General features: G+C 40.9%; 4 protein-coding genes and 1 long non-coding RNA gene across 5 annotated transcripts; 3 read left to right on the forward strand and 2 right to left on the reverse strand.

Moving 5' to 3' along the window:
- Positions 1-850: 850 nt before the first annotated feature.
- Positions 851-1611, forward strand: LOC109488102. Its single transcript, XR_002141308.1, has 3 exons — positions 851-935; positions 1298-1408; positions 1526-1611. It is a non-coding gene; the product is annotated as an uncharacterized LOC109488102 (long non-coding RNA).
- Positions 1612-1626: 15 nt separating this feature from the next.
- On the forward strand, positions 1627-4754 carry LOC109488010 (alpha-N-acetylneuraminide alpha-2,8-sialyltransferase-like). The gene is made up of 7 exons (XM_019792151.1): positions 1627-1658; positions 1766-1906; positions 2225-2362; positions 2949-3113; positions 3405-3497; positions 3752-4011; positions 4336-4754. The coding sequence occupies exons 1-7, from the start codon at positions 1627-1629 to the stop codon at positions 4551-4553; spliced, it is 1047 nt and encodes a 348-aa protein (XP_019647710.1). The 3' UTR covers positions 4554-4754.
- An 8-nt stretch (positions 4755-4762) lies between these two features.
- On the reverse strand, positions 4763-6822 carry LOC109488071 (uncharacterized protein C6orf203 homolog). The gene is made up of 4 exons (XM_019792224.1): positions 6448-6822; positions 5915-6119; positions 5398-5470; positions 4763-5161 (listed from the first exon to the last, which is right to left on the reverse strand). Exons 1-4 carry the CDS (start codon positions 6668-6670, stop codon positions 4955-4957), a joined length of 708 nt encoding a protein of 235 aa, XP_019647783.1. The 5' UTR covers positions 6671-6822; the 3' UTR covers positions 4763-4954.
- A 384-nt stretch (positions 6823-7206) lies between these two features.
- LOC109488069 (protein Mis18-alpha-like) lies at positions 7207-9906 on the forward strand. Its single transcript, XM_019792221.1, has 5 exons — positions 7207-7447; positions 7882-7954; positions 8207-8329; positions 8543-8633; positions 8936-9906. The coding sequence occupies exons 1-5, from the start codon at positions 7270-7272 to the stop codon at positions 9305-9307; spliced, it is 837 nt and encodes a 278-aa protein (XP_019647780.1). The 5' UTR covers positions 7207-7269; the 3' UTR covers positions 9308-9906.
- A 546-nt stretch (positions 9907-10452) lies between these two features.
- On the reverse strand, positions 10453-19188 carry LOC109488093. Its single transcript, XM_019792245.1, has 13 exons — positions 19091-19188; positions 17407-17577; positions 16877-16966; positions 16430-16595; positions 15821-15983; positions 15372-15520; positions 14950-15026; positions 14490-14590; positions 13066-13179; positions 12889-12912; positions 12449-12557; positions 12063-12155; positions 10453-11709 (listed from the first exon to the last, which is right to left on the reverse strand). Exons 1-13 carry the CDS (start codon positions 19128-19130, stop codon positions 11429-11431), a joined length of 1578 nt encoding a protein of 525 aa, XP_019647804.1. The 5' UTR covers positions 19131-19188; the 3' UTR covers positions 10453-11428.
- Positions 19189-20124: the final 936 nt, after the last annotated feature.

Here is a 20124-nt window from a genome sequence, read left to right on the forward strand (position 1 = left end):
ATTTTTCAATGGTAGCCTGAATGCCTATTTACAAATTAAGAGACAAATTAACACATAGATCAGATCTATACATATTAACTATGCGCCTCAGACCTGACAAGTGACATTTATCTTGTGCCAGATTCTACAGTCTGCATATAAAGTTGCATAGATTGGTGCACAAAATAAGGAGTTCTTCCTGGATGGGTTGATATGGTGTGCTTGTTTTTGAGTGATCACCCAGTAGCTGTTGATTCTGGAGAGAGGGACGGTCATGTAAGGCTGGTCGTCTTGTAGCATTGATAAGTCAGATTTATACACCTATTAGTATGTATTAAAGATGTTCTTGTTCCTGAAACAGTAGTACCAACACCACACACAAACTTTACCCGTGCTAAAACATTGGCTGTGATGTAATGATATTGTAGTATTGGCCTTCGAAACCCAATGCTGCACAGACCGCGTCAGAAGTTGTCCGACAGGGTTGTCATTCTCTGACACATTTTATTTTGCCCTTCGGGTCTTTAACCGGAAACAGCGCAGAGTGGGGAAAGGTTAGGTCGCGTCGTCGAGTCTTTTTAAATCAGACGGTAGGACAAAATTCTTCATTTTGGTTCTTGTGATTGGAGTTGTCGATTGAAACTCCTGTCAGCCCGAGCTGATGCGACTCAGTACGTCGATTTTGTGTGACTGTATGCTTGGTCCATAGACATTACAATGTGTTGGCTTTGAGCCATGTTTCAATGACATTCTAGTGTACTGTCAACATACTGACTTTCTTTTTCTACAAGTACATCGCAGCACCGTGACCACATGAGGACGAGGCGGCACTGTACGCAGCTCCTGGTGCTGGCTGTGTTGCTGATTGTGACGGCGAAGTTGTACACGCCGGGATCTGTGCGTTATACGGATGCACTGACCCGGAAAACTCAGGAAATTTGGGTCGGGGCCAACAGGTAGGAATAGCATCACAACACACTTCAACATAAGCTTACTTGTAAATAAAAATATGTAACACACACAACAACTGTCTCTGGAGCCGTATCCCTAGCCTATACCCAACGGCAAACTCTACTCCTCTACCGGGGCAGCTCCCTTGGCATATTGGCTGTCTTTATGGCCAGTTTCTACTCTTTCCAGCCGCTTCTGAAGCCTGGTATGAGCAAGGAGGTTTAACCTTCTTGGTATGAGCTACCACATTCCTATATTTTTAATTGGCCTGTAGTACTATTTTTGCTTTGTTCTTCTATTTGGAGTATTCGTGTATTAAAAAATAAATTATTTTTCTTTTTACGATTACATTGTCTTTTTTCCCCAGAAATATCCCCGACGAAGCAAAAAATGAGGAGCAGAGACAGGGCAGCGTTAACTCCACATCGGTAGTGCAGAAAAACACACTAGTGGAAAAGCCGAAAGATGGACAGAAAAGGTACACACGTAACATAAAGACAAGTCGGTTGATAGATCTGATTAGACATTCAAAAAAGGCAAACGAAGACCAAAAAAGACAAACGGCGACTAAATTCTTTTTTTTTTTCGTTCACAGAAATCTCCCAGCAGAGAAAATAAAAATTGAAGGCGGAAGAAAACATGACAGTGTAACCAATACGTCGGCAGGGCAAAATGCAACAGTGGAAAAGCCGAAAGATGCAAAGTCTAAAAGGTACGTATGTAACAAAGTAAGACACAACCGGCGTCATTTGTAGAGCTGGAACTATCAGACTGTTGTGTATAAACGCGTCACAGGGTTTGAATTTTTAACTTTTGTGCGTTCCTTTAATTTCAGGAAGAAACACCCTTACTATAAATGGGTACCGGACGAGTCAGCTGCTGAGGAAAAGTTTCTGTCCGACCAGAAAGCCGTGCAGTCCGTACCGACGGAGGCGCCGGGATGGGTCTATAACAAAACGGCTGCCGACTTGTTTCGGTAAGAGGCCCCGTCTTTAACATTACAAATACATTCCCGAGGGCTTTTTGGAAGTAAAACATGTATGGAAAGGAAAATATAATCATGATATAAGAGACTACGTCTAATGTTACGCTACATTCTACAACATATGTGGTAATAGTTTTGACTTAGTTGGGTTTGACTTCATCTTCAAATGGTCTGATTACATATCATGGGTACCATCCTGGTTAGTTAACGTTCGGTAGCGACTGTGTTTGTTTGGAGCTCCAGGTTTCCGATAATTGCGCAATGTCTAAAAAGAGATCTAATTTCTAGTCATTTTCCTTCACCCCACAGGAAGCAAGTCATCCACGGCGATCACCTTCAGAACGGAAGTTTCGTCACCACACAGGAGAACGCGCCTCTGAACTTCGTCATCACGCGCTACGAGCACAACACCACCATCTTGAATGTCTCAAAGGAAGCCTTACACCGGTTTCCTAAAGTTGGTTGCACAGAATTCTTGTCCTTTCATATAAAATCAAAGAAGTCTAATAGTTATTATAGATATACGTGGCCGTTACGTAACTCAGCAATCACTTAGTAACCATTTGACTGTTGGGGCAGCACAGATGATCTGACAACCAGTTTCTCCACCCTTTTGGTTTTCTATCTTCATCATGAAGATAGAAAACCAAAAGGGTGGAGAAACTGGTTGTTCATCTTTATGCTGTTTCTTTCATTTGTACTATAACGTTACTCCCATCTTGTTACCAATCCTCCCTTTACCGTTACTCGCATGATAGTTTGGACTAGTCCCGATGACCGTGACTCGATGGCCATGCCACTTCAGTTTCCTTTTCTCTCCCGTTGTTCTGCTCGCAGTGGTCAAATCTGCCACTTTCTTTTTTCGAATTCGAACCCGAACTGTGTTCGATTCGATCTGGGTAATTGGAACAGAACGCGTATTCCATTTCGGGTCACCTGAGGTCATTTACAATAAACCCGCACAGTCAGGCGCCTACAATGAGATTATACGAACACAACCTATCTTCTCGTTATTGTTTACGTCACGTTACAGTATATATCAAATATCATCATACTGCATTTCTTTTTCTGCCCAGAAAAGCCCATTTAAGGCCAGGGCCGCTGATCACTACCAGACGTGCAGTATAGTCGGGAACGGCGGGATCCTGAAGAGGAGCGGCTGTGGGAAGGAGATAGACGCCTCCGAGTTCGTGTTCAGGTGAGGATGGATAAAAACCAAGCAGATGTCAGGAGGGAAATACTACTAGTAACCGAATGAAACAAGAAGTGACGCAATTCTTTAACGCACGTATTCGCCATTTAACTACTATTTCTTTTCCATTGGAAAGAGTTCATGATACAATGCTATCGTGCGTCTAAGTCCAGTCTTGGTAGCATTAGTCCAATCCAATTTTTCAAAAGCATTTCTTGTTGCTATTCCCACTTTCAATTGTAGCTGGAGAAAAAATGGTAGGAAGAATGCACACAATGTTCTTCTGGTGTTTTGCAGGTGCAACTTTGCTCCAATGGGGGATGAATATGTGAGAGACATCGGAAACAAAACAAGCCTCATCACCCTCAACCCTGGCATGATTGAGTATCAGTACGTTTTGTGTTATTCCCTCAAAATCTCCTACATGTACTTCTAGAGAACTGAATACATTATGCAAAGTTTGCAATAGTACGATCAATCTAACACATAAATCATGATAACATAATTCCATTGTTATTTATTTTCGGATTTCTATATTGTTGCTTTACACTATGAGACAAAAACATGATTCATAATCATTTAATTGCAATGTTACTTGTGGACACTTAACTTAAACTTAAAGAGGGATTTGTTAATCAATCCAGGTACAATTCATTTAACAATGAAACAAAGCCTGAAAACGTGGCAGTTTTTGTGCGTGACCTCTCGAAGTACGGTGACAGCTACCTCTGGATTCCGGCCTTCTTCAGGCAGGATTACGTAGACTTGACCTTCGCCACACACCAGGCTCTGCGAGAAATCAGCCACAAGAGGAACCAACTCATCATACCTCATCCAGACTTTATAAAATCTGCGCAGGCGTACTGGTCAAGGAATGGACTCGGAGACCACAGGGCAACCACAGGTATATCTTATGAACTATTTTATGTTTTGTTTTGTTCTACCGTACTTCATTTCATCTTGTCTTATTCATGATTATTTTGCCAGTTTGCCCGTATTATAATAAAGGTTGGCAAAGTAACATGACCAAAATTATTTCGTTGTGTCCTATAGTTATAGCTTCCCAAGTATATTTTTTTAGCAATGAGTATATCGCCAAATACAGTGACTCAAGCAACTGGATATGGTTTTGGAAGTAACTGTTTTTGGTGTATCTTATCACCTGGATGTCTAACCTTCACCGACGCATTAAGTATATCCTCCCTTTCTTCCTTACTGTTTTATCTAGGATTATACCTCATTAGTGCCGCCTCACAGATATGTGAGGAAGTGCACCTGTACGGGTTCTGGCCCTTCCATGCAGACAGGAGCAACAGACGCCTGACGGAGCACTACTTTGACAACTCCCTCCCGACGAGAGCTCACAACGTTCCCGATGAGTTCAGACAACTCCTGCGTCTCCACAACTCAGGCGTTCTACGTCTGACCACAAGGGCGTGTCAGTGAGGAGACAATACTGTATAATTCACCTGAGCAAAATTTCACCGTCTCAGGAAAATGGACATGTTTACAGAACTTAATCTTCAAGGTGGCAGCAAGCGCAGAGGGGCAGGGGAAAAGACAAATGATTTCATAATGGTAATGATAAGTTCATGATACAGTGGTGACCATCAAAACAGTAAACATTATTAAACTACAGTGAAAAAAAATCAGGAACTACAATATCTATGATTACAGCTTGAAACTTAACTTGACTGAACAATGAGAGATTGATGATGAACTGAACTATTGACAGAGAACTTAGATAAGTTAGAAGACAAGAATTTGGTGCATGGTTTGAACTGCACATGTGCCATGTGATGCATTGATATGTCAGAGAAATTAGAAGATGACAATTTCAACACATTTCAGTCCTCAGTCTGCTCGGTGACTCCGGGTCTCTTCTTGGGGTTAGGGACAGACAGGGCCTTCCATCTCCTCAGCTGCACGTAAGTGTTCCCTGACTGGGTCGTCCGGTTCTCGGTTTTTAGCAGCACAACGCGCGAGACGCTCATCGTCCCTTCCTGCCCCGTCTGTGTGCTCCGGATCAGGTCAACTGTATCCCCTTCCTTCAGCTGTGAACAATGAATGAATGAGTGAGTGAGTGAGTGAGTGAGTGAGTGAGTGAGTGAGTGAGTGAGTGAGTGAGTGAGTGAGTGAGTGAGTGAGTGAGTGAGCGAGTGAGTGCTGAGTGAGTGAGTGAGTGAAATAAGCTGAAAATATGCAATTTTTGATAACAAAGGACAATATATTCATGTTCAGGTTCTGAATCTGAATATGCATCAAATTGTCCCCAGTTTTCCTGACTTACCGACATGCTTTTCTTTGACACTTTTTGTCCGTTCACCCTGATTTTGTTGGCATAGAATTCCTCCTCAATTTTACTGAAAAAGGAACATAAAAAATACACAATAAATCAATAAAACTAAAGCTATCTGTTATTTGCGTTCTTTCAACATTTATTCCACCATTGCAGAGCTATCCAACAGCAATGCATAACCCTTGCATTGGGATCCCCTGGCTAATGTATTTCTATATCTCTGAATGGAAGAATGTGAAAATGAAATCAATCACAAATGTATTTGCACAACTTCATTCCTTTAAGGAGAAAACCAAGCCTTTTGTTGTCTTCAAAAATAGCAACTTGCATCCCGAAAGCACGATTTGGTTTCTCAGTGAAGTTTTAGGATAAAATATCAGTGAAGGTTAGATGTATCAGGTAATAAGATACGCCAAAAAAAATCATATCCAGTTGCTTGAGTAGCTGTTTTTTGGCGTGTTTTGTATAAAAGCTAAGAAAATAAACAGCAAATCCAGGAGACACCTACTGCCTGGATGTGTCCAGCCCAGCCTTTAGGAGAGCATCCAAACGTACAGAAGGCACCACCCTGGTGATGTCCTTGTAATCCTTGGGTTCGCTGGACTCTTTGGTGTCTTCATAGTCACTGTCATCCTCCAGAGGGTCCTTCTCGGCTTCCTCATCACTTTCCTCGGTGTCGGAGGGCTCAGCTGGTCTCTGGGCTCCTTTTTTACCTGTCAAAAATCGACTGTCATTACTGTTGAAGGACTCTATAACAGACTGACTGTGTTCGCTAATACCAAGGAGGTTGAACCTCCTTGCTAATATTATTAATAGGGATAATAATTTTACCAGGGAGGCTTGGCTACTAAAGGGGTTGACTGGCTGTGCATTGGAAGGGGAATGTTAACCTTTCTGCGGACTTTTTTTTTACCCTGGGATGATCTGACACAATTCGCATTTTGATTTTAAAGTTGTATCACAGTCCGATGATGTGGGTCAACTATCAGTAGTTGACCATGCCCCCCTCCCCCTCCATGACAACCTACTCATCCTTGTTACCTTTCTTTGAAGCGTAAGTCCGTGATAGATTCAGCATGGGGGAAAATCTATCTATCCTTGTAGTAACCCGTAGCGTACTAAGATGACACTTCGGTGGTCCTCCTTGCACGGGTCTTTGGTCAACAACTTGAAGAAGATGTGAAGTTTGCGGTCCAAGACATCTTGAGGGTTCACTTGGCCATTGTCTCGTTAAAATTCGTAATATCACCCCTCTTCTTATCATTTTGGACACTTCATTAGCTACACCTATTATACAACGTTGGTAAAATCCGAGGAAGGAAGAAACAAACGCGCAAAGTAGGAATTTGAAAAGGAGATATCGGACGCACTTTTCTCTCAGGGCGCCGCCATCTTGACCGTTTTCTGCATGGATCAAAAGCGACTCCTATTAATGTGCTGCAGTACTGCAGTCACTTCAACATGGATCAAAAGCGACCTCTATTAATCACTTGCAGTACTGCACCCACTGGATGGTCGTTGGGGCCTTCTCCCATAGGGCGCCGCCATTTTGATTTCTGCTATAGGTGGCTATGATACCTTTTTTGTTGCCAGATTCAAACCCGATATTCAATGTTACATATCTTTGCTAAATACAGAGTGATATAATATAAAAATAAATTACTTGTTATTAAAGCTGTATTTTATATGAAAATAAAGGTAATAAACATAATACAACACTATTGAGGGTCTCTTTTTGCAGGCATAAAATATATGTCGCTAAAGACAGCGTAATATTTACATACACTGCAAAGGCGCCAACGTTCGAGTTCGAAACAGTTCGCCATCTTATCGAAGGTTTTGCCCGTGTTTTATCGGTAGAATATGGCGGAGAATGGCAACTGCTCGGTCGAGGGAGGAGCGGGAGAAGAGTCCATTGAATACAGGCCGCAGGTTTTCCAGTGTCAGGGCTGCCGAGAGATCCTAGCCGACTCTCTCGCGCTGAACGACCCTCTGACGGGGCCGAGGGCCTGCTGGGAGATGAGCTGCCTCTCCTTCACCGGTGAAAAATTTGTCTCTATTTTTCTGTTTATTTATCCTGATAAAGTAGGTATAAGATGTTGTTGTTATACAGATACAGATACAGATAGTGACCCTACGAAATAACACCATACAAAAGAGTACTAGTACGAACCTTGACAAGCACAAGAAAACATAATAATTTTTGACAGGTGACCCCTTTTTCTTGTCCATGGTGAAGGAGGCAGTAGAAGACAGTGTTACAATGTATCTTTTAGCATGGGTGAAATAACATGCAGCTTCGAATAGAGAATAAATTGTAACTATCAACTGTCAGAAAGAAAACGTTGCCATGAAAAATCGTGTCAAATAAATTTTTGTAAAAGTGTGCTGAAGTTCATAATCATGTATTATATCGTCTATCAATACCAAACACTAATGCTAGTACTCTGTGAACTTCCTTTTGTGTTTTTCCAGCTGTGTCAGAGTCAGTGACAGTTGGAGAGGACCTCACCACTACCAACAACAAGGCAGACAAAGACTATGGATGGTACGTCTTAATAATAACCATTACTTACCTTAGGGTATTTTAACAAAGTGTAGTAGGTTTTTCAAGGATTGGACCAGAATGACAATTCCAGAGCTACTGACAGCTGAAGCACAAAGGGAAAACTCTGCCTTATCCCCTGGTCGGTCAATGGACTACTCTGTCATTTAAGTAGGTAGTGGGGGTCCACTAGGGGAAATACTGTATATGATCTGGCTGAATCATATTAGTGGATGTTACACTGTTTTGTTGCAGTTTCTACCTGGTCCTGTCCTGTACGCGGTGTGAGTCGGAGATAGGAAAGATGTACAAGGCGACACTGCCGGAGTTCGACGCACTCAGAAACCTGTTTGTCATCAGCATGGACAAAGTCACCAAGTAAGACCATGTCTATTATATTCCTTTTGTTTGCAATCATCGAGACTAGCTAAAACTATCATGGAAAAACTCTGCTACCCAGCTTACTGCCCTGGTGATCATGACCAGGAAAGATTTTGTGCCAAAAGCTTCCTCAAAAAATATACAACTACAAATGTATCACTATGCTGCACAATCTGACATGTTGCGACTGTATCCCACAATGCCATGTAGCTACGACCTTGGGGCAGGTGTCTCGGCCCCCCAGTGTGACCTTGAAGCGATCGTCTCTGCGCATGTCAAGATGGAGAAGCAGATGGCTAAAGTAAGTGTCAGACTTGTCTCTTCTGTCCTTGGATTATGAGATACACTGTAAACCTTAACTTCACAAAATCTGTCCCTCAATAAGTAAGAAATAGTGATTAGTGTGTCAGGGGGTTATGAGTTTCACAATTTTTTGGCCCAACGGGCTATTTGCGCCGCAGAAAAGTTGCCCCTCTGGGTCAGGTACAGAAGGGCAACTTTTCTGCGGCGCAAATACTGCTACAGTGTGAAAAAATCCTGGTGAGAACCCTGTGGGCATGGTACAGTCCAGAAGTGCTGATTGGATGTTGTTGTAACCCATAGCTGAGACATGTGGTGCTGCAACTGTCGGAGCGGCTGACCATCTTCGAGCAGGCTGTGAAGGAGGAAGACGAAGAACCGGACTCCAAGGAAAACATCCTCCCAGCCGACAGGAAGTCGGTCTCCAGGGCCAACACCAACACACCTGTGGTGAAACAGGAGAGGTCTTCATCAGGTACCCCGTCCTCTCGAGGTAGGTCTCACAGGACGTCCCAGGATCGCCGACACCCGTCCCAGAACGGCTACCGGTCCTCATCCTCCTCTCAGGATCACCGCCACCCTTCACAGAACGGCTACAGGTCCCCCTCCTCATCTCGCTTGCACCGCAGGAAGAAGGCAAGAATCGCCTCAATATCGGACTCAGAGTCAGACTAGGAATTCCCTGAAAGCTGGTATGTGTGCCCAACAAAAGCAACACTAACCTCACATTTTCTAGTAATGCCAGGTGATTGGATATTTTGTTTTATCTGTTCAGTTGTAACTTGTAAGAGTCAGACAAGAAGGAGCTCCCTGAGAGATGGCATGTGTGTGTGCACAATAGCAACACTAACCTCACATTTTCTCTAAGATCATGCTGGGTAGTAATGCCAGGACAGGTGGTTGGATATTTCGTTGTATCTGTTCAGTTGTAACTTTGTAAACTTCTTATGCTCATGGTTTTTGCCAGTATCTTGCAGCTGGTTGCCATCCTATCTACACAGTTGTAACTAAGATCATGCAAAACAAAAAAAAATTACACATCTGCTTTAGAACTTAGTAGGGAATCAGTGCAAGACAAGCCAAAGAGATGTTATATGCTATATTGGTTCAGTTATTGTGTTATATATCACTCATAAAGATGATGTTATAAATAATATAAAAAGTTGTTATAGAATATAGATATACTAATGGTTCTTGTTATTAGCCTGGGGGTCATTGTCAGTTTATATTCACTTCAGTAGAGGAAGTGGACTTAAACCAAGATGGCATCTAGAACATTTCATTGTACAGTACTATAAGGCAAAGAGAGAAAGCAATACAGTATAAGAGAGGAGAGAAGTAGGATGTTGGGCTGTACCTGTTTATGGGTTTAGCTCTACAAAGACTTTAAGAGGCAAAAGATCATGTAGTACCACTATTTACTTTAGAGTCTTAGTTAAACATTGAACTGCTTTTGGGCAGTAAAAAAAAATCATTGTCTATCCACCAAATTGTAAGAAAAAAAATTATGGAAAAAAATCTCCAAGTCCTATTTACCTCAAATGAAAGTCTTTGCTGTTAATTTTGTGGAGAAAAAAATGTACATATTACAAGATCTCGATGTGCAGTCTGTAATGGCTAGGAAGATGTAACTTTTGTTGTATTTAAAGTTTACAAAAAATGTGTTTTCTGTCTCTTCTTTTTCGTGACAATGCTAGAAAGTCATCGATATGTAGAAACTTAGAACACTAAGTACATGTATGTCACTTAACAAGTACAGTGACATTATGAAAGGTATAATATTAGTAACTTTGATACACAAATGAAATCAAGTCTTTTATTCACCTTAGCTGCATAGTTATTAAATATGACTTATATCACTTGAGATTCAAATAAAGGACACAGAATCAAAATAAATACTTAAAATCATAAATCCCAAAGGTACAAAAAAGCTCCATAGAATTTCCAACACAGACAACACAACTTAACCAACAAAACACTGAGAGAAAATAAAACACTGCATAAATATGAAATCATTAATAATTACACTGCAACATAAACCACCATAGGCCAACCTCAACTAATTTTATGGATCTCAACTTGATTTTAAACATCTAAATGAGGATTTCTCTAAAAAACACATTGAAACATTGTCAGTGTACCTCTACATACAGCCCTGCTTAGTTTACTTACAACACTAGCACAAAATATCTTAACGGAAGAATCTTTTCAACCTAATTCAACCTGGCAACACCAAATCATGAACCCTATAAATTGGGATCACATAATGGCTTCAACTATACAAACTATCATACAGTAATATACATGTAGTATCACTATTTTAATACCCAAAATAAACTGACCTTCCTTTAATAAAACACAATAACCTTCTTCCTGATAGAACTCTTTCAAATGGCTTTTTGCTAAAAAGGAAAAAACCAAACATTGACAATGGCTAACTGGCCCATCATTGGCTTCCTTACCTTTCTATATTTCAAACTATGGCTTCAGTGTAATGAAAAACCCTGCAACAATCTACCTAGTTTACCAACAATATGACCCTTGATATACTAGTACGTACAGCTTTACATGAGTCCATACCGACATCTGTTGACTCAGTTGACAACACCCTAAGCTTATCCTACCTCAAACTGGTGTACAGCTCCAGTGCATTTAGGGTGCACAAAAGTGCACAGACATCTAGTATTTCAAGCCCTGCCATAGCCAGATACTGACGTAATTTCCCAGGTCAGTGTCAACAATGACAGACAAATAACATTCCCTGAAAATGTCTAAACAGATAAGTCCCCTGCGCTGCTATGATGTGCCTGCCTCGGAGCCCCTCTGTGGGCGACTGCGCGGCCTGTTCTGTGGTCTGCTCTGCGGACGCGACGCTCTCCCGTTGTTTGACCCCCTTCCGTTGTTCGATGCCCTCCCATTATTCCCTGTTCCCTCGTGAGAAGACCTCTGCGGAATGTTCAGCTTGGCGTCTGGGTACTCCCCGAGAGCCTCTCGAACAGAAGACTCCGAGTACTTGACAATGATGGTCTGCTCCTTAGCCCGGACCCAGCACTTCCGAGGATACCACGGCAGATTCCCTTTGGGAACACGACAATAATATTTACATGTTAAAGACAGAGTTTATCAGAAATAGAGTTTGTTTCTTTTCTTACTTAGATCTCTTTTAGTAATACATTTGTGTATGAGTACTCCTGTATGGTGTTATTTCTAGTAAAAGAATAAGCCTTTAACAGTTCACCAAGAAGCAAGAAGTTGTGCTTAACCTCTAGAACACGTAGCGGTTTGGCTACTGATTGATTATGGGATTAGGCAGCAGGGAGACTGTCAACTTAAGCACAGGGGGCTCTTTTGAACCAGTTGGAAGACATCAGAAAGGAGCCAAGCACAATTCTTTTTGCCCTTAAAGACCCAGAAGGTTCGAGAGACTTACAGAAGGCATCTCCCTTCACAAAGGAGTCCACAACTCCATCATCACTGATCATGTGAGCAGAACCTCTCAGGATCAGGAACAGTGTCTTAGCTTCTGTGGAACAAAAATAAAACACGAAAACTTCTCAAACATAGTGAAAAAAAATCACAGGACAGAGGCAAATGATGAGTTACCAGATTTAGCTTCCAGATTAAAAAAAAAGTGCTTCCACAATGGTGCCTTACAAGCTCAGAATTTCCAGTCAACAGACTTGTTCTCTAGCCTGAGTGTTAGCTTTTGTCCGCTAAGCAATATCTTAGCTACTGGCCAACAGTAGCTGGTAGCGGATCTTGGGGAGCGGACCAAAGCTAACAAGGCTGACACTCAGGCTATTGTTCGCTCCTTACCGTACTCATCCTCTGTAAGTACAGACTTCCCCGTGGCATGTTCCTCCCCCGTGGCTGCCATGGCAACCAGGTAGATCAGTCCAACCGGGCAGTCACTGAACAGCGCCGACTGGGAACACAGTCAGGATGGAAATCACAGGTTAACAGACAGCAAACAGGACAGCACTCGACAAAAATCCTACCAGTACATATATAAGCTGGACTGTTTTCTACATTTGTAATAGAATCTACATCTACAAATACAGTCAAAACTGCCCTAGTAGACCGCTATGGGGAAAAATAAAATATGCTCTATATTAACAGGTGGTCACTATTCTTAATGCTTGTGCCAATGGGACACCACCAAAAAGCCACCACATTGGCCAGGTGGTCCTTATGTAGAGGTGATCACTTGTACACTCAATATTCTCACCATTAATTAATAGAAATTTAGTACTCACCTGACGAAATTTCTTGATAAGAATCTGCAGAAAAGAAAAGAAGAAAAAAATTTGTTACAAAGTTAAGTTATAGTTTGTTAAGATTTTCACATTTCTGCATAATCTGTAATTACATTGTAAAACATTGGACAACTTTTCTAGTTTGTGTGACCTTAATGACCTTGACCTCCAACTGACCTCTATCTGTAAGAACGCCCCAAACTTGTTGTACAGGTTCCGATCCCGCTGGGCTAACTGCTGCTTCCACCGGTCCTGGGTCTCCTCCCACGCTCTGCCTGCGTCATCGATAAACTGACAAACCAAACAGAAAATGCAGAAATACAAGGATTACCACAAAATTACATGGTTTGATGATCATACTACATACATCTGTGGAATGGCTAAAATCAACACATATTAAATACAGGTACATCAAAATACAGTTTCATATGGTTAAGATCAGCAAACTATCATACATCTATGAATTTGAGTGACATTCACTCCAGAAACATCATCTCTTTAAAATTTCACTAAGAAACTATTCATATATTCCCTGACTACTAGTAGGATTTCACCGAACTTCGTATCGGATCTTACGATATCTTAACTTTAACTTTAACTTTACTTGAAAGATATCATGAAGTGTAAGCTGCACATTCAGAATTCTACAAGACAGGTTCCTTGATAAAGCAACATGTAGTAAAGAATGTTAGAGTGTGATGTTATGTATTGAAGAAAGATTTTACTTGAACAACACAAAGACACAGAGTATACAAGACACAGAAAAGATATGGCAAACCATGACCATATATGATGCAACACCCAGGTGCAGTGTGAGGAAAGCTGGTCACTGATTGGTCAATCAAAAACCGTGACCATATATGGTAGTAGTGCAACACCCAGGTGAAGTGTGAGGCAAGCTGCTCAGTGATTGGTCAATGACACTGTCTGATCAGAAGATGATTGGTTAATAGGTGTACAGCCATTATTTTGTGAACAGAAGACACAACAACACAGAACACAGTGTACACAATATATAAGCTATAAAGCTTAGTCTATGTGTTAAGAACTTAAGAAGTAGCATTACTAGATGTGGACAGAAGATTGTAAGAATTGGCTGGTGAAGTTATGAAACTATAGCCAGAGCAGTGATACATGCACATAGAAAAGACGAAAACAAAAACAACACACACAAAACAGTAGAGTCATACATGTAGGAATGAATTCAGACAGATCACAAATTTATGTCGTATATAAAATTTGGTGGTGAACATTTGAAGATTGTTGAGTTTCTGTTAATCAACAGGGTCTACTTACGACTTGAGATAAAGTGTTACTTCCAAGGCTCTTAAATGTGCAAGATGCAAAAAAGTCTGTACATTTCTAATGGGTAAGTCAAACTTAGATTTGACCTTAGATTTCTTTCGCCGATCTAGTTTGGTTGCTGTAAGATGTTGGACCAAAGGTTTAAACTTAATTTTTTCAAGGCCAAATTAGGTGATTGTCATGGCTAGGTGGTCAGCTTGAAGAGGTGGTTTGACTGTAATTTATTTGTTTTCCAGGCCCAGGCTATAGCTCCATGCCCACAGCCCTGGTAACAGCCCGCCTCCTACCTCCCTTACCTCGTTTGAGGTGCGGTGCAGGTTCCACCGCTTGATGACCATGAGCTGGCTGGGCGTTTGTGCTCGGACGGTCATCTTCCTACTGCCACTGGTCATCAGACCTGGGGGGGGGGGTGAATGGAATAAAATTTTAAGGAAGACAGACACACATGTACAAAGTCAAACACACACACATGCAGTGTTGCAGATACACACAAACCTTTAAACATGCACACACACACACACACACGTACACAAACATGTGCATACTATACACACACAAACACACCACACACAAACCACAGACACACACACATAAACACACACACACACGTAAACCACACACACACACACAGGTTGTATGTGTATACATGTGTGTGTGTTAGTGTGTGTGTGTGACTTGTCTGCATGTGTGTGTGGTATGTCTGTATGTGTGTGAGTGTGTCCTAACTAAAAAGATGTCAACAAATAAAAATCCAACCTTCCTCCCCCAGACAGATGGGTGACTTCCCTGCCTGCAGAGTTGCCAGCCGAGCTTTCCCATCCAGTACATCCACCCTGTAATGGACAGTAAAGTTAAAGCTTTGGTTATATGTGTCCTCCTTATGCAATAAGCACAGAAAAGAGTCTGATGGCTCATTGAATCCTCCAATAGTTTCCGAGTCATACACAAGTACAACAGTCAAACTGAAACAAAAACGGGACTAATAAAATCTGGTCTATGTGGACAGGTGGTTACTGTAGACAGGATTCTTCTGTCAATTGTGTAAGGCCATGTGGCCCAAACGTAGAGGTGGTCACTAGGACAGGTTTGACTGTAATAGAAAAGAAAGATGTCTTACTTAATGCAATTCAGTGTCTTGAAAAAAGCTTCAGAATTTGTTAAGTCTCAACACAACTTACTTGCCCTTGACGAGGACGAAGACCTCTTCCGAGGGGTCGTCCTTGAAGAGGATGGCAGATCGGGACGGGTACAGGATGATGATGTCTGTTTCTAGACTCATGATGAGAGACTTTAGAGAGTCATCACTCCAGCCTTGCAACATGGGAACCTAAAGACAGGAGGTGGGAAATGTTACTTTGTTTAAAAAACATTGACAAAATGCTACAAGAAAACCAGTCTGTTCATTCAATGAAAAAATGTACTAGTGGAGTGAACTTTCATTTTTCCAATAATGTATCAAGTTGTTGGCTTGGCATTGGAAAGATCAAACAAGTGGATAAAACAGCAACTGTCAAACATGACCATATAAGGAAGCTACAGTAAAGGTTTCCAAGCTGTCAATCATGACCATATAAGGAAGCTACAGTAAAGGTCTCCTGTCAATCATGACCATATAAAGGCGTCCCACCTGTTTCAGAGCTGCCAGTGCCTTTTTCCTGGAGAGTTTGATCTTGTCGACGGCAGCGTTTGTGTCGAAGTACCTCCTCTGGATGTACCAGTCCAGCAGGTTAGTCTGGGTGGGCGGCAGCAGCCTCCTGGCATCCTCCGCTTTCAGGGCTGCCAGAGTCGTCCTGGAGGGAAGGAACACATGAGAATCTAAGGAACATTCTTATCTGTCTCTTATTGGCAATGCCCGTCTGAAAAATCTATCTGACTCATACTATCAGACTTATATTATCAGACTATACGTAATTTAGAGTTCAAGCTGTATGAAGAACTTACAGGTTTTAATGCACTGAGAGTTGTAGTGGATTTTTAAAATTTGTTCAAGGCAGAAAATTTCCAATGTTTCCCTCAAAAGTATGACAGCTGAGTTACTGTGATGTGCATTCTATGGTTCATAGTCATTTAAGATTCTGTGTTTTGATCAGATACATCAAAGACAGCAAACCAATACATGAAGTACTTAATGTTTATATGTTACTTCCCACATATCTTTCCAAAAAATTAGCTGCTAACATCATCTTATTTTCCAGACATGTCCACACCATTTACTCTCTTAATGTTTAATACTGACCTGCCAGGAGACCTGACAGTTGCTGAGGTCGGCATGTTGAACAGTGTTGAGACTTCCCCGAAGAACTCTCCATCTGTGACACTCGCCAGAACAATCTTGTTGTCCTCGTCTGAAACCACCTCAACCAGACCTTCTATCACCACAAATATCTCCTTGGCTGGCTCGCCTGGAGATTAGATATTAGGTTGACATCTCATTACATTATGAGCTACAGAATATTATTCTATTCCAACATTCCAACACAAGACATGGTGATGACACACTCAAGTTTTTTCAACTTATTTCATGCCGCCTCCAATGGCAATGCAGACATACTCATTTTCACCTGTGTGAAGTGAGAAAATTCATGCAAAGTGCCTTTCCCAAGGGTACAAGATCGGTTGCATGTTATTCTTCTTATAGATATAAGATTTCAACTTTAAAACCAACTCATTAGAAAGTTCTTACCTCTTTTTAAAATCTCAGCATCTTCAAATTCCACTTTGGTGAAGTATTTTGTGACTCTCTCAACCAGAGCATCGTTTACTGCTTGTGATCCTGAAGAAAAAATAAACAGTAGTCAATTGTTTCTGTATGTAATACCTAATGGTAATACATGTACCAAAAGTGTGGAAATAGACTTTCTGCAAAAATATGTCAGAGTCTGTTGTTACTTTATTGATTGCCTTGTACATGTATAAGATATCATCACAAAGCTTTTCCAATGTTTTCTTATGATTCATAGGTTGAGCATGCTCCTTGACTACTTAATATGTTTATGGCTCGCAAACTAAAAGTGTAATATTACACAGACTAAAGTTTACTGTGCAGTGTGCATAGTTTCCATACCTTTGACTTTATTCATAACAATACAAAACACTCTGGAGCACCGGACAGCAGACATAGCTAATGTTGTCTACCAGATATTCTATACAACACTTAACACAAAGTAATACATACAATTTAATATAAAGATAACACAGTAAACGTTTCCCTACCTGCCCCCTGTGGCAGAGGCAGACTGTACAGACACCGGCTGATCAGCTGGTACACCTGTTCCGTCAGCTCCGAGGTCTGGTTCCGATTCCGGTTGTTCGGACCGGATGGACCAGACTGGGTAGACGCACCGCCTCCCATAACCTCCTGCGGCCTCATGGAGACTTCCTTACCTGTACAAGAAACAAACAAAAAGTCCAAGGGTTTGTTATCTTTTATTTAGGCCACACCAATTTAATTTGTTGGTTCTCGGATTCGCCTCTTCATTTTTTTCTGATTTGCAAAAAAAAAAAAAAAAAAGATTCTGGTTCTGAATCAACTCAAAAATGCTCATATTTTGCCCCCAACAGTTGTGGAAAGTCCTTTTCTTCCTAGCTGTTGCAGTGTTTCCATCTATCAATGCAGTGGTTTGATTAAAAGTTCAAAATTCATTGTTTAAATATTAACACAACCTTTTGTGTTGACTTCATGGCTCCTATCATAGCATTTGGGGCTATAATAGGATGCCTAAACCTGTTTTTATTTTTATTTTTTTTCGCCCTGTCGCTTCATGTTTTTTCTGACAAAATCCGAGAACCAACAAATTAAATTGGTGTGGCCTTATTTATTAGTTCAGCTTACAACAGCCAGTGTTGCCCGACAGAACTAGTCGTAGACATAGACTACCAGTACTGTTATTGTTGTTAAAGGTAAACCTTGGGAGAAAATATTTAGGTATACATACAATCGATAAGATACACGGTCAAAATTTACAATTATTATTATAATGATTACATGCATTGGATCATACAATTATATACAAGTTATCAGAATAACACTACAAAAAAGCAAAAATTCTTTAAATCAGGTAGAATCTTAAAGCCACTTCCAAACAGCTCTTGAAGGAATTTCTGTTGAACTATTGCTATACAAAACATTGGTGACACAAGTACATCCTGCATGTATGGCTGAACTGTCACTTCATAATTACAAAATGTCAGTATTTGTATACACAGGAACCTGTATACATGTACCTGTATATATGTCAACAACCACGGAAAACTATGCCTGTAGTCACAGCACCCGAGCACAGCCTGCAACCATCCGACACTCGTAATCATCTAATAGCTTGGCGTTTAGATGTTACAAAACACAATAATTACGTTACATACTTGTTGACAAAAGCTACAATAGCAGAGGCCTGCGTCCATTCCCACACAAATGTTACCACGGTTCATGGTAAGCTCCACACTGACGTAATCTACATACCTGACCGACTGCCAACACATTCTTTAACTACAAAGCCAGGGCTGGAAATTCATGCTTGGGCACCGAGCAAAAAAAAAATAAAGTGTGCAGGAAAAATTTGGGGTACACACGGACATATCATGAAATAGACTGTAATACCGGTAACTCTTCAGAGCTTGAATCTGAAATTCTAAAGCTTAAAAATTTTTAGCAAGTACAAATGTAATACTTTACATCAGAGGTTTAACTGTTTATTTTTTTTTGTCATTACATGTCAAGAATAGGCCGCAATACTTAATTAGTGTTTTGCTGCTTTCTTGCATACATCTACATCACACAAATAAGGGGTACCTGCAGTCAAAATTAGTTGCACATCTCCAATTTTTACTTGCACAAAAGTGCATAAACCACCAAGTATTTCCAGCCCTGAGAACCAACAACAAATGTGTCCCTTCCCACCATCAACTTGTAATGGCTGTCGCCTGCTTCTTTCAACCATCCCACAGAAAGGGAACGAGCTCTTTATGCTTTTGCCCCCGAATAAAGGGCATCCTTTTTCACCATTCTGTATAAGATAAACCTCACCTGGGTGCTGCCTGCCTGTGTTGACATTGCCCCACAGGTGTGTCAATAATCGGACGGGAACGTGTGCTTAGTTAGCGTTGTGTGGACATGGCGGATTAACGTATACGTGTTACAGAGTTGAGTGGGAAATAATGAACTCGGGAAAAGTATGTGGGAATCCATATAAGCAAGAATTAATGGTTTACAGGTATCTGTTCACAAAACCATACATATGTAACAGCAAGACGTTGTTTTCTTCTTAAATTTCTTTTCTAATTTACGACAACGTTTGTAAAATGGGCAGATTAGATTTTCAGCATTTTTTTAGGCTGTTCTACTCTGCAGTGATTTATCAACAGAAACAATCTACAGTTATTTGTTCTAGCATTATAGCTAATGTTACAGCAAACATAGAGAAAGCACTGCATTTCTTACAGGTCAATATATTGCCAGTGACACTAGTGACATTTATGAATCGGACACACAACAACAATGTCTTCACTTAAACTGATATACTGTCAGTTACTTTAACGTACAGTTTATATATATTGTTCATAGTGTACGACCTTAAATAACATTCTCATTTAGAGTATTAAGTCTTGTGCTTCTAGCATGCAGGTAATTATTAAAGGTCACACAGGTGAGTTGACCTTGTGTAGGTCACCCTTACCTGTCATGATTAACAAATCTCAAACCTTAAGACACTTTCCTTACCTTAAGTATCGTATATCACAAACTACAGGATGTGAACAATACTGGCTGGCACGTTCTGTTTGTCTGCTTGTCACTGTTTCAACATTTGCCTTGCAAAATAACGTAAAACCAAACAACAGCTTTCATAAACATCCACACAGCGTGAAATCTTCGCAGCGAAACAAAAATAAACAGTACAAACCTTTTTCACGCCACACAGAAAACAAATTCAAAGA

The sequence above is a fragment of the Branchiostoma belcheri genome, unplaced genomic scaffold (assembly GCF_001625305.1).
Source record: "Branchiostoma belcheri isolate BF01 breed outbred unplaced genomic scaffold, Haploidv18h27 scaffold91, whole genome shotgun sequence".
Lineage (NCBI taxonomy): Eukaryota > Metazoa > Chordata > Leptocardii > Amphioxiformes > Branchiostomatidae > Branchiostoma > Branchiostoma belcheri.